The sequence below is a fragment of the Oncorhynchus tshawytscha genome, linkage group LG28, assembly GCF_018296145.1.
Source record: "Oncorhynchus tshawytscha isolate Ot180627B linkage group LG28, Otsh_v2.0, whole genome shotgun sequence".
Lineage (NCBI taxonomy): Eukaryota > Metazoa > Chordata > Actinopteri > Salmoniformes > Salmonidae > Oncorhynchus > Oncorhynchus tshawytscha.
In genome coordinates, this window is record NC_056456.1 from 13,568,248 (window position 1) to 13,584,538 (window position 16,291).

General features: G+C 41.3%; 1 protein-coding gene across 7 annotated transcripts in view; it reads left to right on the plus strand.

Moving 5' to 3' along the window:
- The window catches only part of rock1 (Rho-associated, coiled-coil containing protein kinase 1), a 70,874-nt gene that overhangs the window by 19,346 nt on the left and 35,237 nt on the right, over positions 1-16,291 (plus strand). For all 7 annotated transcript variants that reach the window (XM_024391322.2, XM_024391316.2, XM_024391317.2 and 4 more), the window contains exon 2: positions 16,158-16,239. In XM_024391322.2, coding sequence (XP_024247090.1) covers positions 16,158-16,239 — 82 coding nt within the window. The remainder of the gene's footprint in view (positions 1-16,157; positions 16,240-16,291) is intronic.

The following is a 16,291-nucleotide window of genomic DNA, read 5'->3' on the forward strand; positions in this document are numbered from 1 at the left end:
ACGCTGTGCATTACAGAGAAGACATCCTCCTCCCTCATGTGGTACCCTTCCTGCAGACTCATCCTGATATGACCCTCCAGCATGACAAGCCATACTGCCATACTGCTCGTTCTGTGCGTGATTTCCTGCAAGAAAGGAATGTCAGTGTTCTGCCTTGGCCAGCGAAGAGCCCGGATCTCAATCCCATTGAGCACGTCTGGGACCTGTTGGATTGGAGGGTGAGGGCTAAGGCCATTCCCCGCCCCTAGAAATGCCCAGGAACTTGTAGGTGCCTTGGGAAGAGTGGGGTGACATCTCACAGCAAGAACTGGCAAATCTGGTTCAGTCCATGAGGTGGAGATGCACTGCAGTACTTAATGCAGCTGGTGGCCACGTCAGATACTGACTGTTACTTTTGATTTTGACCCCCCCCCCCCTTTGTTCAGGGACACATTATTCAATTTCTGTTAGTCACATGTCTGTGGAACTTGTTCAGTTAATGTCTGTTGTTGAATCTTATGTTCATACAAATATTTACACATTTAGTTTGGTTTGCTATTTAGTTTGCTGAAAATAAACGCAGTTGACAGTGAGAGGACGTTTCTTTTTTTGCTGATTTTATTATAACACAGGGTGTGTATATATGGAAAAATACACGTTTAAAAATTGACATTGATTGGTCGAAAGAACAGGTGCTTCCTGGTCGACCAATATTTTGTTTTGTCAGGGACAGCCCTAGCTAGAATGCAGACTAAAATGATGCAGATCCAGGCCCTTTACTAGATAGGCAACCCAACCCACAGTCCTCTCCTCCTCCCTTGATTTATTTCATTTAACATAATTTCCTCCTGTTTTTTTTTGTTCCTTTTAATTTTTCTTCTTTACTGTTCTTTTTCTTTGTATCCCACAAACCAAGGAATCCCCTCTGCATGCCCTGGCTGTGCTGTCTGTGTGCTTCAGTCGAGTGAGCTGCAGCTCTACCAGCCTCAGGACAATGTTTAATAAATTGTTTAGTTGGGCCAGGTTATCTCTGGGGTGAGGTCAGGATCCTGCCAAGGCAAGGCAGGCAGCCATGGTTGAGTTTGCTTTGCTTTGCCTAGAATCTGTACTAAGGAACTTGTGAGCAGTGCTCCTCTCTCTGTTGGAATAACTCAATTATATTTTGATGTGAAAGCCTTTGACAGCCAGTACAACTCACTGGGGCCTCATAAGGAAATGGAATGCCCTGGTTCGCCATGCCTGGGTTCACTGTCATTGCCATTTATACACAATGCTTGTTAGATATGCGGTCTTTCTAGGTAAATGTGATTTCCTGTCAGCACTGTACAGTGGGGCAAAAAAGTATTTAGTCAGCCACCAATTGTGCAAGTTCTTCCACTTAAAAAGATGAGAGGCCTGTAATTTTCATCATAGGTAATCTTCAACTATGACAGACAAAATGAGGGGAAAAAAAATCTGAAAATCACATACACTAAGTGCCTTTAAACAGCTTGGAAAATTCCACAAATGAGGCCTTGAAATACATCCACAGGTACATCACTAATTGACTCAAATAATGTCTTCAAACTTAGTGCCTCTTTGCTTGACATCATGGGAAAATCAAAAGAAAATCAGCCAAGACCTCCACAAATCTGGTTCATCCTTGGGAACAATTTCCAAACGCCTGAAGGTACCATGTTCATCTGTACAAACAATAGTACGCAAGTATAAACACCATGGGACCACGCAGCTGTCATACCGCTCAGGAAGGAGACTCATTCTGTCTCCTAGAGATGAACATACGTTGGTGCGAAAAGTGCAAATCAATCCCAGAACATCAGCAAAGGACCTTGTGAAGATGCTGGAGGAATCCAGTACAAAATTACCTATATCCACAGTAAAACGAGTCCTATATCGACAACCTGAAAGGCCGCTCGGCAAGGAAGAAGCCACTGCTCCAAAACTGCCATAAACAAGCCAGACTACAGTTTGCAACTGCACATGGGGACAAAGAGTACTTTTTGGAGAAATGTCCTCTGGTCTGGTGAAACGAAAATAGAGCTGTTTGGCCATAATGACCATCGTTATGTTTGGAGTAAAAAGGGGGAGGCTTGCAAGCCAGCACGTGGGTGGGAGCATCATGTTGTGGGGGTGCTTTGTTGCAGGAGGGACTGCTGCACTTCACAAAACAGATGGCATGAGGTAGGAAAATGATGTGGATATATTGAAGCAATATCTCAAGGCATCTGTCTGGAAGTTAAAGCTTGGTTGCAAATGGGTCTTCCAAATGGACAATGACCCGAAGCACATTTCTAAAGTTGTGGCAAAATGGCTTAAGGACAACAAAGTCAAGGTATTGGAGTGGCCATCGAAAAAGCCCTGACCTCAGTCCTATGGAAAATTTGTGGGTAGAGCTGAGTAAGCGTGTGTGAGCAAGGAGGCCTACAAACCTGACTCAGTTACACCAGCTCTGTCAGGAGGAATGGGCCAAAATGTACCCAACTTATTGTTGGAAGCTTGTGGAAGGCTACCCAAAATGTTTGACGTAAGTTAAACAATTTAAAGGCAATGCTTCCAAATACTAATTTAGTGTGTGTAAACTTCTGACCCACTGGGAATGTGATGAAAGAAATAAAACATTCTCTATTATTCTGAGATTTCATAATCTTAAAATAAAGTGGTGATCCTAAAACGGATACATTTTACTCTGATTAAATGTCAGGAATTGTGAAAAACTGAGTTTAAATGTATTTGGCTAAGGTGTATGTAAACTTCTGACTTCAACTGTACGTCCCTGCATACAGGGTATTTTCCTATTCATTCCCATTATTTGGCTTTTCCCCCATTGACAATGCATTGCAGTAGACGTATGCAAAAAAGGCGTTTCATATATTTTTATTCATTTGATCGGCCAAGGCTTTAGCAAGTAAAGTTTGTATAAGTTGCAGACTGAGAGAGCCCGCCATCGGCACAGTTTGGTTTTAGTTGGCCTTTTTGATAGATACCGAATTTTTTTGCGTCTGTATTTCTAATATGTGTGTGGGTGGGTGACCTCTTTTAGGTGGCAAAGGGAAATGAGAGGTAAAGGCTACAGTTAGACTTCTGTGCCTGGCCTGTCCACAGTGCCCAGCGTTGGTATGTAGAGAAGGAAGATGTGGTTGAGTCGCCCATGGAAACTAACTCCAACTGAAATGTCTGCCGAAAAAAAAAGAGGTGGTCTGACTAAATGTGTAGATTTCAACTCCCTTTCAGCATAATATAAATAATTGCCATGTTATGTCAACCACAGATTTTTATTTGCACTTATGAATGTCCTTTTCATCAATAGTAGTGTGCTTTTTGTGTTATTATTTAGCAATCTTCGGGATGGATGTCACCCTTCCCTGCAGCATCAGCAGAATGCAGGAGAAGTACAGAGTTGGCAGGATGCAATGCAGTGCTCTCCTCGGTCTGCTTTTCTAGCCATTTTCCCCAAACCGCCATATGTGATTGGTAGAGGTTTGATTTTCTTCAGTTTGTGGAGTGAAGCAAGCTATAGCCTATGGACTAGAGCCATATACATGACTCTGGCTATAGACCTAGGCTTACTTTTTTATTTATTTTTTACATAGGCTTAGTCTGAAGAGTTAGGCTTAGCCCAGCATACAATTGATCTGTTTTTACCTTGGTCTGAATCTGTCAAGCAACAGTGCCATACGGAGCAGTTATTTGGCCTAGATCCTTCGTATGCTGAGACTCTAAAATATTACCAGCTGGCCATATTGCATTAGTCATTACTTCTGTTTGTTATGCATTTATTGATGGTCGCTGCACGAGTCACCTCCTGTGCCTGGAAAGCAGATAGACTGCACACCTCTGGTGCTCTGTAATACCCTTCTCGCACGACTGAGCTGAGCCAAGCTGTACTATGCTGGTCTGGTTACACATCCATCATAATGGCTGGAATTGAGATCGAAAGGACAGTCTGACACACAAACTCTGAAACCGCACCGTATGATTCCGGTTGGCGTAAAGGCATTTAAAAAGTGTAAAGAAAAGCGATCCGTACGGTCCGGGTTGGCATGATGGCGTGAAAGGTGTCAATCAGTGCATTGGTGGCAGAGGCTTTTTTGGCCCTGTGTTCCTGTCTTCTCCATGTAGCCAGACGGAGAAAGGAGAGATGGATGAACTCAGGTCAATCACTGCCCGTGCCCTGCTCAACACTGGTTGCCTGGTGCATCGCTTTCTGCACAGAATTTGAAACCAGAGCCTTCATTATTGGTAGGTCTAGTAAAGTCACTGTGGTTTACACAGCTACCGGGTTTCTCAGAACAGCGGCTGTGACTTTTGCCCATGAAAAGACGTTTCACGCATCACTGGTGCATGGATGACCTGGGTTCCATCTCTTTCCTCCACAATGCATACTTGGGCTTAAGCCTTGGGTTGGTGTATCTGAAGACAACGTGTATATACACTTAGGCTAATATGTCTTTTTGTTCTGAGTTAATATTATACTGAACAAAAATATAAACGCAACATGTACATTTCAGACGTAGCTGGTAAATTCGCTCAGAATATGGCTGGTGTCAGCCGAACCAGCTCTGCTAGGGTGAGTAAAATGGTCAGAGTGAGCTGTTCCCTCATTTGTGTCTGGAAGTAGCTAGCCAACGTTAGTATGGGTGCTTGACTGCGTCCAGTGTGCGTGCTGAACACGCCGAGACTGCAACGCTCTGAAGTTACGAATGGACAATCTGACAACGCTCTTGAGTTTACGAACCCAAAGAACATACTGGCACTCCAGATGACGAACACACCCGTAGTATAAACCACCCTTTTAGTCTTGAAATCCTTTGTTGTTTTAGTACATAGCCCCACAGTGAATCCTTAAAGAGATGCGTGGGGCTAAAGCTTCAAAGTGTTTGTATGATGCTAAATGGGTGTAGACGAAGCTCTCCAGTAGGTACCAAAACATTTGATTCATTTTCTCAAAAGTGAGTTTACAAGTTTATCAACCTTCAAAGCAGAATTACTTTCCCATTGTTCCTCAACTGTAGTGTATGATATACCATTTTCTAGCTCTGAGTCTCTACTTTTATCCTATGTAAAAAATAAAATTTCCCATTTTGCTTCATAAGACTGAATTGAGCCAGTCGGTCATATTTTATTGATGGCCATTTGAATGCACAGATACCATGACGAGATGCTATTCATCCGCCGCCATCACATGTTTCAGCATGATAATGCACGACCCCATGTCGCAAGGATCTGTACACAATTCCTGGAAGCTGAACATGTCCCAGTTCTTCTATGGCCTGCAGGCTCACCAGACATGTCACCCCTTGAACAAGCTGTCGTACACATCGATCCAGATGTGGGTGACATGTCACCTACATCTGGATCGATCTGTACGACAGCGTATTGAAGTTACCCGCCAATATCCAGAAACTTCGCACAGCCATGAAAGAGAAGTGGGACAACATTTCACAGGGCACAATTAACAGCCTGATCAACTCTATGTGAAGGAGATGTCGCACTGCATGAGGCAAATGGGGGGGTTACATCAGATAGTGACTGGTTTTCTGATCCACGCCCCTACTTTTTTTTGTGACCAACAGATGCATATCTGTATTCCCAGTCATGTGAAATCCATAGATTAGGGCCTAATGAACTGAAATAGTTACATGTTGCGTTTTTAACATTTTTGTTCAATGTATCATTATTAGGCCTATATTAGACATGTTATGTTTTATATTATTATTGTTAGGTTACTATTATAAGCCTATTATTCAGTATATACTCATAGCGAGTCTGACAACAAATCTGTGTTTTTAAATTGAAAGTCAAGGGTGGGGACCTTCAATGCTGCAGACATTTTTTTTGGTACGCTTCCCCAGATCTGTGCCTTGACACAATCCTGTCTCGGAGCTCTCCGGGCAATTCCTTTGACCTCATGGCTTGGTTTTTGCTCTGGCATGCACTGTCAACTGGGGAGACCATATATAGATAGACAAGAGTGTGGTGTGTGTGTGTGTGTGTCTTTCCAAATCATGTCCAATCAATTGAATTTACCATAGGTGGACTCCAATCAAGTTGTAGAAACATCTCAAGGATGATCAATTAAAACAGGATGCACTTGAGCTCAATTTCGAGTCTCGTAGCAAAGGGTCGGAATACTTTTATGTAAATAAGTTATTACCCTTTAAAAAAAAAATCAAAACCTGTTTTCACTTTGTCATTATGGGGTATTGTGTATAGAATGCAGAGTTTAAAACAAACGAAAACATTTTAGAATAAGGCTGTAACTTAACGAAATGTGCAGTAAGTCGTCTGGTCTGAATACTTTCTGAAGGCGCTGGCATGGTGACCAAATTACCGCCACACCTGCGGTCACAAGTCATGACGGCAGTCAAATTCCACGTGGCTGTTTAGTCATGGTAAATAGGCTTCTCCAAGCTCTGACGCTGCTGATGGTCATTAGTAGCCTACCAAACTTACTAACTGCCTTGTACTCTGCACTCTTATTGTCCCTCTAATCACTCTTATGCAAATGTCATCGCAAATCAAAATCGGGCACTTAATGAGTGCCAGTGAGCTCATGTTGCTCAACATTTCTATAGGCTGTGCAATTGCGTGAGAAAATGTTGAAGGACTCTAAGAGTTTTCTAAAGGCTAGGCCTACTATTTTTTTTCTCAACCTTCCTAATATTAAGCACATTGTTTCTCTTTAAAACAGGAGTATAGCCTACCTGGCTGGCATGAAAATGAACCGTGGGAAAAGTGTCCTCCATTCGCTAATTAAGTGCAAAGATGACATGTGTTCCCCCCCCTGCCCCTGTTTCGAGACGTGCATGATAATGGTCCGTTCTTCTTCTAAAAAAATGTCACACATTATTTACTATCTGTAAAGACGAGATTAAATCAAGTATAGTGTGATGAGTGACAATATTAGCCTATCACTTCTGAATGATGCTTTGTTTCGGGCAACTTTTCAAGTCATAGTTGCACACTTAATGGAATGAAGCACATTAAGCCACTTTACAACGGCTGTAGAGTGGGGCAACTGGCATACAGTGGGGCAAAAAAGTATTTAGTCAGCCACCAATTGTGCAAGTTCTCCCACTTAAAAAGATGAGGCCTGTAATTTTCATCATAGGTACACTTCAACTATGACAGACAAAATGAGAAAAAAAAATCCAGAAAATCACATTGTAGGATTTTTAATGAATTTATTTGCAAATTATGGTGGAAAATAAGTATTTCTCAATACTTTGTCATTGCCAACAAACGGTATATAACAGAGGTCAAACGTTTTCTGTAAGTCTTCATCAGGTTTTCACACACTGTTGCTGGTATTTTGGCCCATTCCTACATGCAGATCTCCTCTAGAGCAGTCGTCCTGGTCCCTTTGTAGAAAAACAGCCCCAAAGCATGATGTTTCCACCCCCATGCTTCACAGTAGGTATGGTGTTCTTTGGATGCAACTTAGCGTTCTTTGTCCTCCAAACTCAACTCGTCGTGTTTTTACCAAAAAGTTATATTTTGGTTTCATCTGACCATATGACATTCTCCCAATCTTCTTCTGGCTCATCCAAATGCTCTCTAGCAAACTTCAGACAGGCCTGGACATGTACTGGCTTAAGCAGGGGACACGTCTGGCACTGCAGGATTTGAGTCCCTGGCAACGTAGTGTGTTACTGATGGTAGGCTTTGTTACTTTGGTCCCAGCTCTCTGCAGGTCATTCACTAGGTCCCCCCCCATGTGGTTCTGGGATTTTTGCTCACCGTTCTTGTGATCATTTTGACCCCACGGGGTGAGATCTTGCGTGGAGCCCCAGATCGAGGGAGATTATCAGTGGTCTTGTGTGTCTTCCATTTCCTAATAATTTCTCCCACAGTTGATTTCTTCAAACCAAGCTGCTTACCTATTGCAGATTCAGTCTTCCCAGCCTGGTGCAGGTCTACAATTTTGTTTCTGGTGTCCTTTGACAGCTCTTTGGTCTTGGCCATAGTGGAGTTTGGAGTGTGACTGTGAGGTTGTGGACAGGTGTCTTTTATACTGATAACAAGTTCAAACAGGTGCCATTAATACAGGTAACGAGTGGAGGACAGAGGAGCCTCTTAAAGAAGTTGTTACAGGTCTGTGAGAGCCAGAAATCTTGCTTGTTTGTAGGTGACCAAATACTTATTTTCCACCATAATTTGCAAATAAATTCATTAAAAATCCTACAATGTGATTTTCTGGATTTTTTTTCTCTCATTTTGTCTGTCATAGTTGAAGTCTACCTATGATGAAAATTACAGGCCTCATCTTTTTAAGTGGGAGAACTTGCACAATTGGTGGCTGACTAAATACTTTTTTGCCCCACTGTACATACGCAGCGCGTGAGTTTATAGTTTGGGGAAGATCATATTCACCATAGAAATGCACCTTTTATAATATGTATTACATGTATATTCTTAATTGTGGTCACTTTTGACAATGTTGCTTTCATGCTAATGGAAAAATGTTTTGCGCATATTGCCTACTGCCTTGTGCGCATTTCTGCGCTCCGTAATGTTTAGAAATAGCCTGATCGTTTAGCTTAAAATGTTGATAAACTTTCTGATCTGTTGCATCAGGCTCATTGCTTAAAACGGTTAAAAAAATAAAAAATAAAAAAAGCTTTTTGGTTGAATTGATTTGGGATCCATCGCGTCCCACAACTGTCCAAGAGTATGTTTTGGAATATTTATTTCTCGCACAGACTAGAATAGGTCAACTTTTGTACTATGGGTATTGTAGGTTGACATAGGGTAGTGCTCTTGCTGTTCGTTAGGCCTACTCATCTTGTTGTCTGCCGAAAATTAAATGTGGACAGTTCTTCCAATATCTTCAATATGCTCCTCAGAATTTGATAAGGACGCGCGCAGTTGCTTCCCATATGTGTCTGTCTTCACTTGTAGAAGAGAAAAGACCCAATCACGTGACTGAGGGCCATGTGCGTCAGAGGTTCTTCAGCATGCAGTTGGGAGAAGAGAATTCTATTCAGCCACAGGCCGCAAAAGGCATGTTTTTTTAGGGGGATTATGGCCACACAGGGACGCAGCCGGGAAATAGAGGCTTGTCAAATGAGACTGAAGTGTGTGCAGCCTGCGCAAAAAACAAAGCAGACCTCATGCCTTCTCATGCAACTTTTAAAAAAATCACCATTAGTCACATCTTGCCGCCTTAATGTTTTAAAATTCAAAACATATATCCCAACATTTGTATCCCAACTAAAGTGACATAATCCTAAATTAAGCATATAGGAGTACCTATTTCTTAACTGCTCAACACAGAATAGCCGCATGTGTGCACTCCCTAAAATCGTTTGGAGAAAATATCCTTTCTATTTTATTCGGCTATGTTCAATTGCATTCTTCATACTATTAAAAATAATGCCACGTAATTCAAAGCAAATCTTGTCTGCTAAATGAGCCTAGTGTAGCCCACAGCCATATGGCATAGCCAGATCAGGGCCTAACATAAGGACAAGTCAGAGTATGCTATTCTGTTCTTCTGAAATAGGCTACATTTTCTTTTAGACCTGTCTAAAATAAATAATGGGTTAATTGTGATGGTGTAGGTTATACAGTGCCTTGCGAAAGTATTCGGCCCCCTTGAACTTTGCGACCTTTTGCCACATTTCAGGCTTCAAACATAAAGATATAAAACTGTATTTTTTTGTGAAGAATCAACAACAAGTGGGACACAATCATGAAGTGGAACGACATCATTTATTGGATATTTCAAACTTTTTTAACAATTCAAAAACTGAAAAATTGGGCGTGCAAAATTATTCAGCCCCTTTACTTTCAAGGCAGCAAACTCTCTCCAGAAGTTCAGTGAGGATCTCTGAATGATCCAATGTTGACCTAAATGACTAATGATGATAAATACAATCCACCTGTGTGTAATCAAGTCTCCGTATAAATGCACCTGCACTGTGATAGTCTCAGAGGTCCGTTAAAAGCGCAGAGAGCATCATGAAGAACAAGGAACACACCAGGCAGGTCCGAGATACTGTTGTGAAGAAGTTTAAAGCCGGATTTGGATACAAAAAGATTTCCCAAGCTTTAAACATCCCAAGGAGCACTGTGCAAGCGATAATATTGAAATGGAAGGAGTATCAGACCACTGCAAATCTACCAAGACCTGGCCGTCCCTCTAAACGTTCAGCTCATACAAGGAGAAGACTGATCAGAGATGCAGCCAAGAGGCCCATGATCACTCTGGATGAACTGCAGAGATCTACAGCTGAGGTGGGAGACTCTGTCCATAGGACAACAATCAGTCGTATATTGCACAAATCTGGCCTTTATGGAAGAGTGGAAGAAGAAAGCCATTTCTTAAAGATATCCATAAAAAGTGTCGTTTAAAGTTTGCCACAAGCCACCTGGGAGACACACCAAACATGTGGAAGAAGGTGCTCTGGTCAGATGAAACCAAAATTGAACTTTTTGGCAACAATGCAAAAACGTTATGTTTGGCGTAAAAGCAACACAGCTCATCACCCTGACCACACCATCCCCACTGTCAAACATGGTGGTGGCAGCATCATGGTTTGGGCCTGCTTTTCTTCAGCAGGGACAGGGAAGATGGTTAAAATTGATGGGAAGATGGATGGAGCCAAATACAGGACCATTCTGGAAGAAAACCTGATGGAGTCTGCAAAAGACCTGAGACTGGGATGGAGATTTGTCTTCCAACAAGACAATGATCCAAAACATAAAGCAAAATCTACAATGGAATGGTTCAAAAATAAACATATCCAGGTGTTAGAATGGCCAAGTCAAAGTCCAGACCTGAATCCAATTCGAGAATCTGTGGAAAGAACTGAAAACTGCTGTTCACAAATGCTCTCCATCCAACCTCACTGAGCTCGAGCTGTTTTGCAAGGAGGAATGGGAAAAAATGTCAGTCTCTCGATGTGCAAAACTGATAGACACATACCCCAAGCGACTTACAGCTGTAATCGCAGCAAAAGGTGGCGCTACAAAGTATTAACTTAAGGGGGCTGAATAATTTTGCACGCCCAATTTTTCAGTTTTTGATTTGTTAAAAAAGTTTGAAATATCTAATAAATGTCGTTCCACTTCATGATTGTGTCCCACTTGTGGTTGATTCTTCACAAAAAAATACAGTTTTATATCTTTATGTTTGAAGCCTGAAATGTGGCAAAAGGTCGCAAAGTTCAAGGGGGCCGAATACTTTTGCAAGGCACTGTAATTACATGGATTTATTAGACTTGTTAAAATTGAGATGTTCCAAAGGTCTGCATCTCAGTGGCTTGTAGGCTATGCGTGGAAGCCAGGAGATGCTAAATGTGTATGTTAATTAATGGTCAGTTACCGTGAGACCGGCAATTATTTGCTTGACAATCACCGGTTGGCATAATTTCATGACTGCCACAGCCCTAGGTTTGCAAATATAGTTTTTCTAAAATGGAAATACATTAGTGCAACATATTTGGCTGAAAAAAATAGCTTCATTATCATCAGAAAACAGAAGTGCAATGTTTTTTTGGCGAGCAGCCACACAAGTAAATTAGCTTGCATCGTTTTGCATAAACGATGCATGGCCATCATATTTCTGTTTTATCACAGAGAGAATGGAACCAGCTACATTTCTTATTGTTTTGCTCGGTGTTAATCTTGCATTTTTCTGGAGAAAAGTAGGCTACACTGACGAATGCCTGTTCGTGAATTGCAGCCGAAGTACAAAATTAGTCTGATGCCGATCAGAAATGACCATAAGGAGCGTTTTAGATATGCGTTTACAAAACGCAGCATGATTTTTCTTATGGGTTATATATTTTATATATTGTTTGAAAATTTTGTATTGTGACCCCTGCAGTTGTAATGCAGGATATCTTCTTCTCACCCACTCTTCCATGGCCAAGCTTAGCCCCTCGGCTATATTGCCTAAAGTGTCGTTTCCAGGCATTTTGACTCCAGCTCCCAGTCCTTGGTGATGGAGTGTGCCGTCGCAGTCACATAGGGCGTAAGGTGCAGCTGGAGAACTTATCATCTGCAGCAGAGGTAACTCTGGGTCTTCCTTTTCTGTGGCGGTCCTCGTGAGAGCCAGTTTCATCATAGCGCTTGATGGTTTTTGAGACTGCACTTGAAGAAACTTTGAAAGTTCTTGACATTTTCAGGATTGACTGACATTCATATCTTAAAGTAATGATGGACTGTCGTTTCTCTTTGCTTATTTGAGCTGTTATTGCCATAATATGGACTTCATCTTTTTCCAAATAGGGCGATCTTTTGTATACCAAACCTATCTTGTCACAACACAACTGATTGGCTCAAACGCATTAATAAGGAAAGAAATTCCATAAATTAACTTTAATCAAGGCACACCATTTGGTGGCCCCCTTTCAGCCTGTGTTGGTATCAGAAGTCTGGCACTATGGTGTGATAGAGCATCTGCTAAATTAACTAAATGTATGTATATGTAAAAATTAACAATCGCATGCTGAGTATTATTCTAATGAGCTCTGCCCCAAAACAAACCCAATAATGAATACCTAGTGTGTTGCAGTTCATTTAGCTATGTTCACATGTACATTTACATTTTTGTGATTTAGCAGACACTCTTAAGGCGTCAGCATGCTTCAGTTCGGCTGGCGCCTAGCTGAACTCTTCTAACCGAACAGGTGTGCTCGCATAGTCCCTTAAGACTGTCACTTGAAAAATTAGGAAAAGCGGCAATAATACTTTGTCCATTTTGAGACATTGTATCCAGTACTCACTGCCTCAAAATTGTCAGAAGGAATCTAAAATAACTAAAGAAATCTGCCGAGGAGATCTTCGTCGAGCAATTTTACGTCAGATGTTTGGTGCAGTATTTCTCGACTAAAAAATTTGCATTAAAACCAGTCTTCTCACATTGAATGACAAATACTTTATTGAAGATTCCGTACTGTTGACCAATCACCGACGAAGGGGCGTAGACTTCGGCTCCGAACTTCGGCTTGCCTTTAGATAGAATCTTGTCTTCCTGAAAAGCTGATTTAAAAAAATCTCACAAGTCCAAAAACAAACGACCTGTGAGGCTTCTGTTTCTCAAACTAGACACCCTGTGCTTGTCCTCTTGCTCAGTTGTGCACCGGGGCCTCTCACTCCTCTTTCTTTTCTGGTTAGAGACAGTTTGCTATTCTGTGAAGGGAGTAGTACACAGCATTGTACGAGATCTTCAGTTTCTTGGCATTTTCTCACATGGAATAACCTTTCTCAGAACAAGAATAGACTGATGAGTTTCTGAAGAAAGTTATTTGTTCCTGGCTATTTTGAACCTGTAATCGAACCCACAAATGCTGATGCTCCAGATACTCAACTAGTCTAAAGAAGGCCAGTTGTATTGCTTCTTTAACCAGAACAACAGTATTCGGCTGTGCTAACATAATTGCAAAAGGGTTTTCTAATGATCAATTAGCCTTTTTAAAATGATGAACTTGGATTAGCTAACACAATGTGCCATTGGAACACAGGAGTGATGGTCGCTGATAATGGTCCTCTGTGTGCCTTTGTAGATATTCCATAAAAAATCAGCTGTTTCCAGCTACACTAGTCATGTATAACATAAACAATATCTACACTGAATTTCTGATCAATTTGATATTTTAATTGACAAAAAATGTGCTTTTCTTTCAAAAACATGGACATTTCTAAGTGACTCCAAACTTTTGAATGGTAGTGTAAGCATGAACTCTTCCAAACTGTTTCGGCTGGGAAGCATGCAGACGCCTTTATCCAAAGTGACTACCTATATTAAAAAATATATATATATAAACGCAACATGCAGTTGTAGTGACGGGTCTGTAGTGACGCCTGCGATGCCTGTCGATCTTCAACAGTTGCATTTCATATAAGGAAATCAGTCAATTGAAATAAATTCATTAGGCCCTAATCTATGGATTTCACATGACTGGGCATGGGTGCAGCCATGGTTGTACCTGGGAGTTCATGAGCTTTTCCCCACAAAATGGCATTTTTACAGACAGTCTTAAGCATTTGAGAAGTTTTTTGTGTGATTATGGAGCATTTTTTTTTTTTTTTCAGGTCAATAAACATGGGACCAACACTTTACATGTTGCGTTAATATATAATTAAGTGTATTTACCGTCCATGCATTCAACTGAGGTAGATAAACATCACATTCATAGCAAATAACATGTTCTGTAACTGTTTCTGAGAATGTTGTTGCTGTTCGGGACGGCTACTTGCAAATGCATTTCTGTATTTTAAAAAACAACACGTATTTTTGTTTTAAATGCATTTCAAAATACAAGTGTTATGTAGTTATGATACATTGATATTTTTGCCCAATCCTGTCCGCCATCCGGAGCCATCGTCACTTAAGAGCATTCCTCTCTTGTCTGAGCTGCAGCTGATTCACCATGTTTCCCCATGAGGAGGGTCGGGCCTATCTGTCTGTAGTGTCATCTATTGTTTTTATTTCACACAGATTGGTTGATCAAGTCATAACTAGGTAGACAAAGGTCAAGGTTCTGTGCTCACGTGACACAGAACAGAATACGTGACATCTATGCCTGACTCAATCAGTCCATCACACTTGACTCAAATGCTTCCTTCTTACTTGTGTGGGAGCCAAGGAAAGAACCATACATGTCCTGCTGTTGTTAAATTGCATGCAGCTCTGATAACTTTTTTATAGCCCTAGATATCAAGGTGTGAAATAATGTTTTTGCATTTTTATGATTCTCTCCGTGAGGCATCAGTTCCCCAGTCAATTGAGCACACGAAAGAGTCACAGACAAAGAAGTTTGCTTCTGCAGCAGCCTTCGCTGTAAAATATAACTCTTTGCAGCAGCGATTCGGTCCTGCTGCAGGCCTGGCTAAAACGTCTCTCTTCGACGATGTGGCCCTACCCTCTTTGTGTGAGACATCCTGGATTAGGGAAGATTAGGTTAAATCCCGCCAGTTGGCTGGCCGGCGGCACTTTTTTATGCTCCAGTATGGCCCGACCGACCTAGGCTCTGAGGAGGTCCCTTTTGTTCACACCCAGATGATGACTGGGGATTAATATGTTATAGTAATTAATCATCGTGTTGGAATAACATCATATGGATGACCTCATGTCATGAGATGTAGAGAGGACTACTTATCTACTTCCATTCGAGTCGAGGTGCTAATTGTCTTAAGCCTTGCCAAGTTGACTTAAGGTAGAAACTCTGTCAACCAGACAGGTTTGCATTGAAGAGAGCTCCCTGACCTGTGAAATTCAGGCAATTATTACAACCCACTGTTTTACGTCATTCGATTTGTAGTGCTTTCTCATTCTTCAGTTTCCTCAGTTGCTGTTCTTAAGGAGTGGCTGGTGTTAAATGAAATCTCAATGCTTGTGAGTGTGACGTCCAATGCCTGTGGCTAACCTGTCCATTAATAATTTGTTTCTTATGAACATAGATTTGCGATCTTGCTGTAAGGGGAATGAGCTGTAAAATCAGACTGAACAGGCTTTGTCCATCTTTTTTTTTTTTTGGAGACCAAATGTAGTCAGGCGTTTTGATGTCACACCATTGCTGTGATGTGTAGTGCACTAGCTCTATGACTTAATGTGACTTGCAGGGCTCTATGCTGAGTTTAAAAAAAGAAAGAAATTACAAGCAGGATGTGTGCACTTACATTGGAAAATGTAGGCACACATAAAGACATTTATGTGCTCAATGAAAGCTCAATGAAAAATATTTCAGATAATGAATTTGTCTAGGTGCATTGGTGCTCCTAAATGAAAATTCCAGGTCGAAGAGGAAAATATTTAGCCGCATTTGCGAGTAAATTGGTCACCACTGTAGAGCCCTGCCTTGATGCTTTTTTTTCTGGGGTCTGAAACTCCTTAAAGATGGATAAAGTTGTGAAACAAAACCCTTTTCAATCTGTCATTAGATCAGCTATTAAACTAAATTGCAACCATTTAGGCTACAAGTGGCACAGAAATATGATATTTTGATTTGCTGAAAACCCTGGCCTCTGTTGGCTAAGCCAGGTTGGGGCTACTGCTTGCAGGGTTGCTTATTGTGAAGGTTTCGGTATATAGCTGGTTTATAGCCTATAGCCTCCAGGTAACACACCATAGATTTCTTCTACTGCAGACCAGCTAAGAGCTGGTTACAGTATTGCCTTAGGCCTTGAAGACTATACTTTTTCTTAATGCTTCTCTTCTCTCTCTCTAGGATGGCTTGGATGCGTTGGTGTACGACCTTGACTTTCCAGCCTTGAGGAAAAACAAAAGCATCGACAACTTTTTGAATAGATGTAAGTAACTAACCCATATGAGGTGCTTTTCCCCATTTGTCATCCTTCCTTT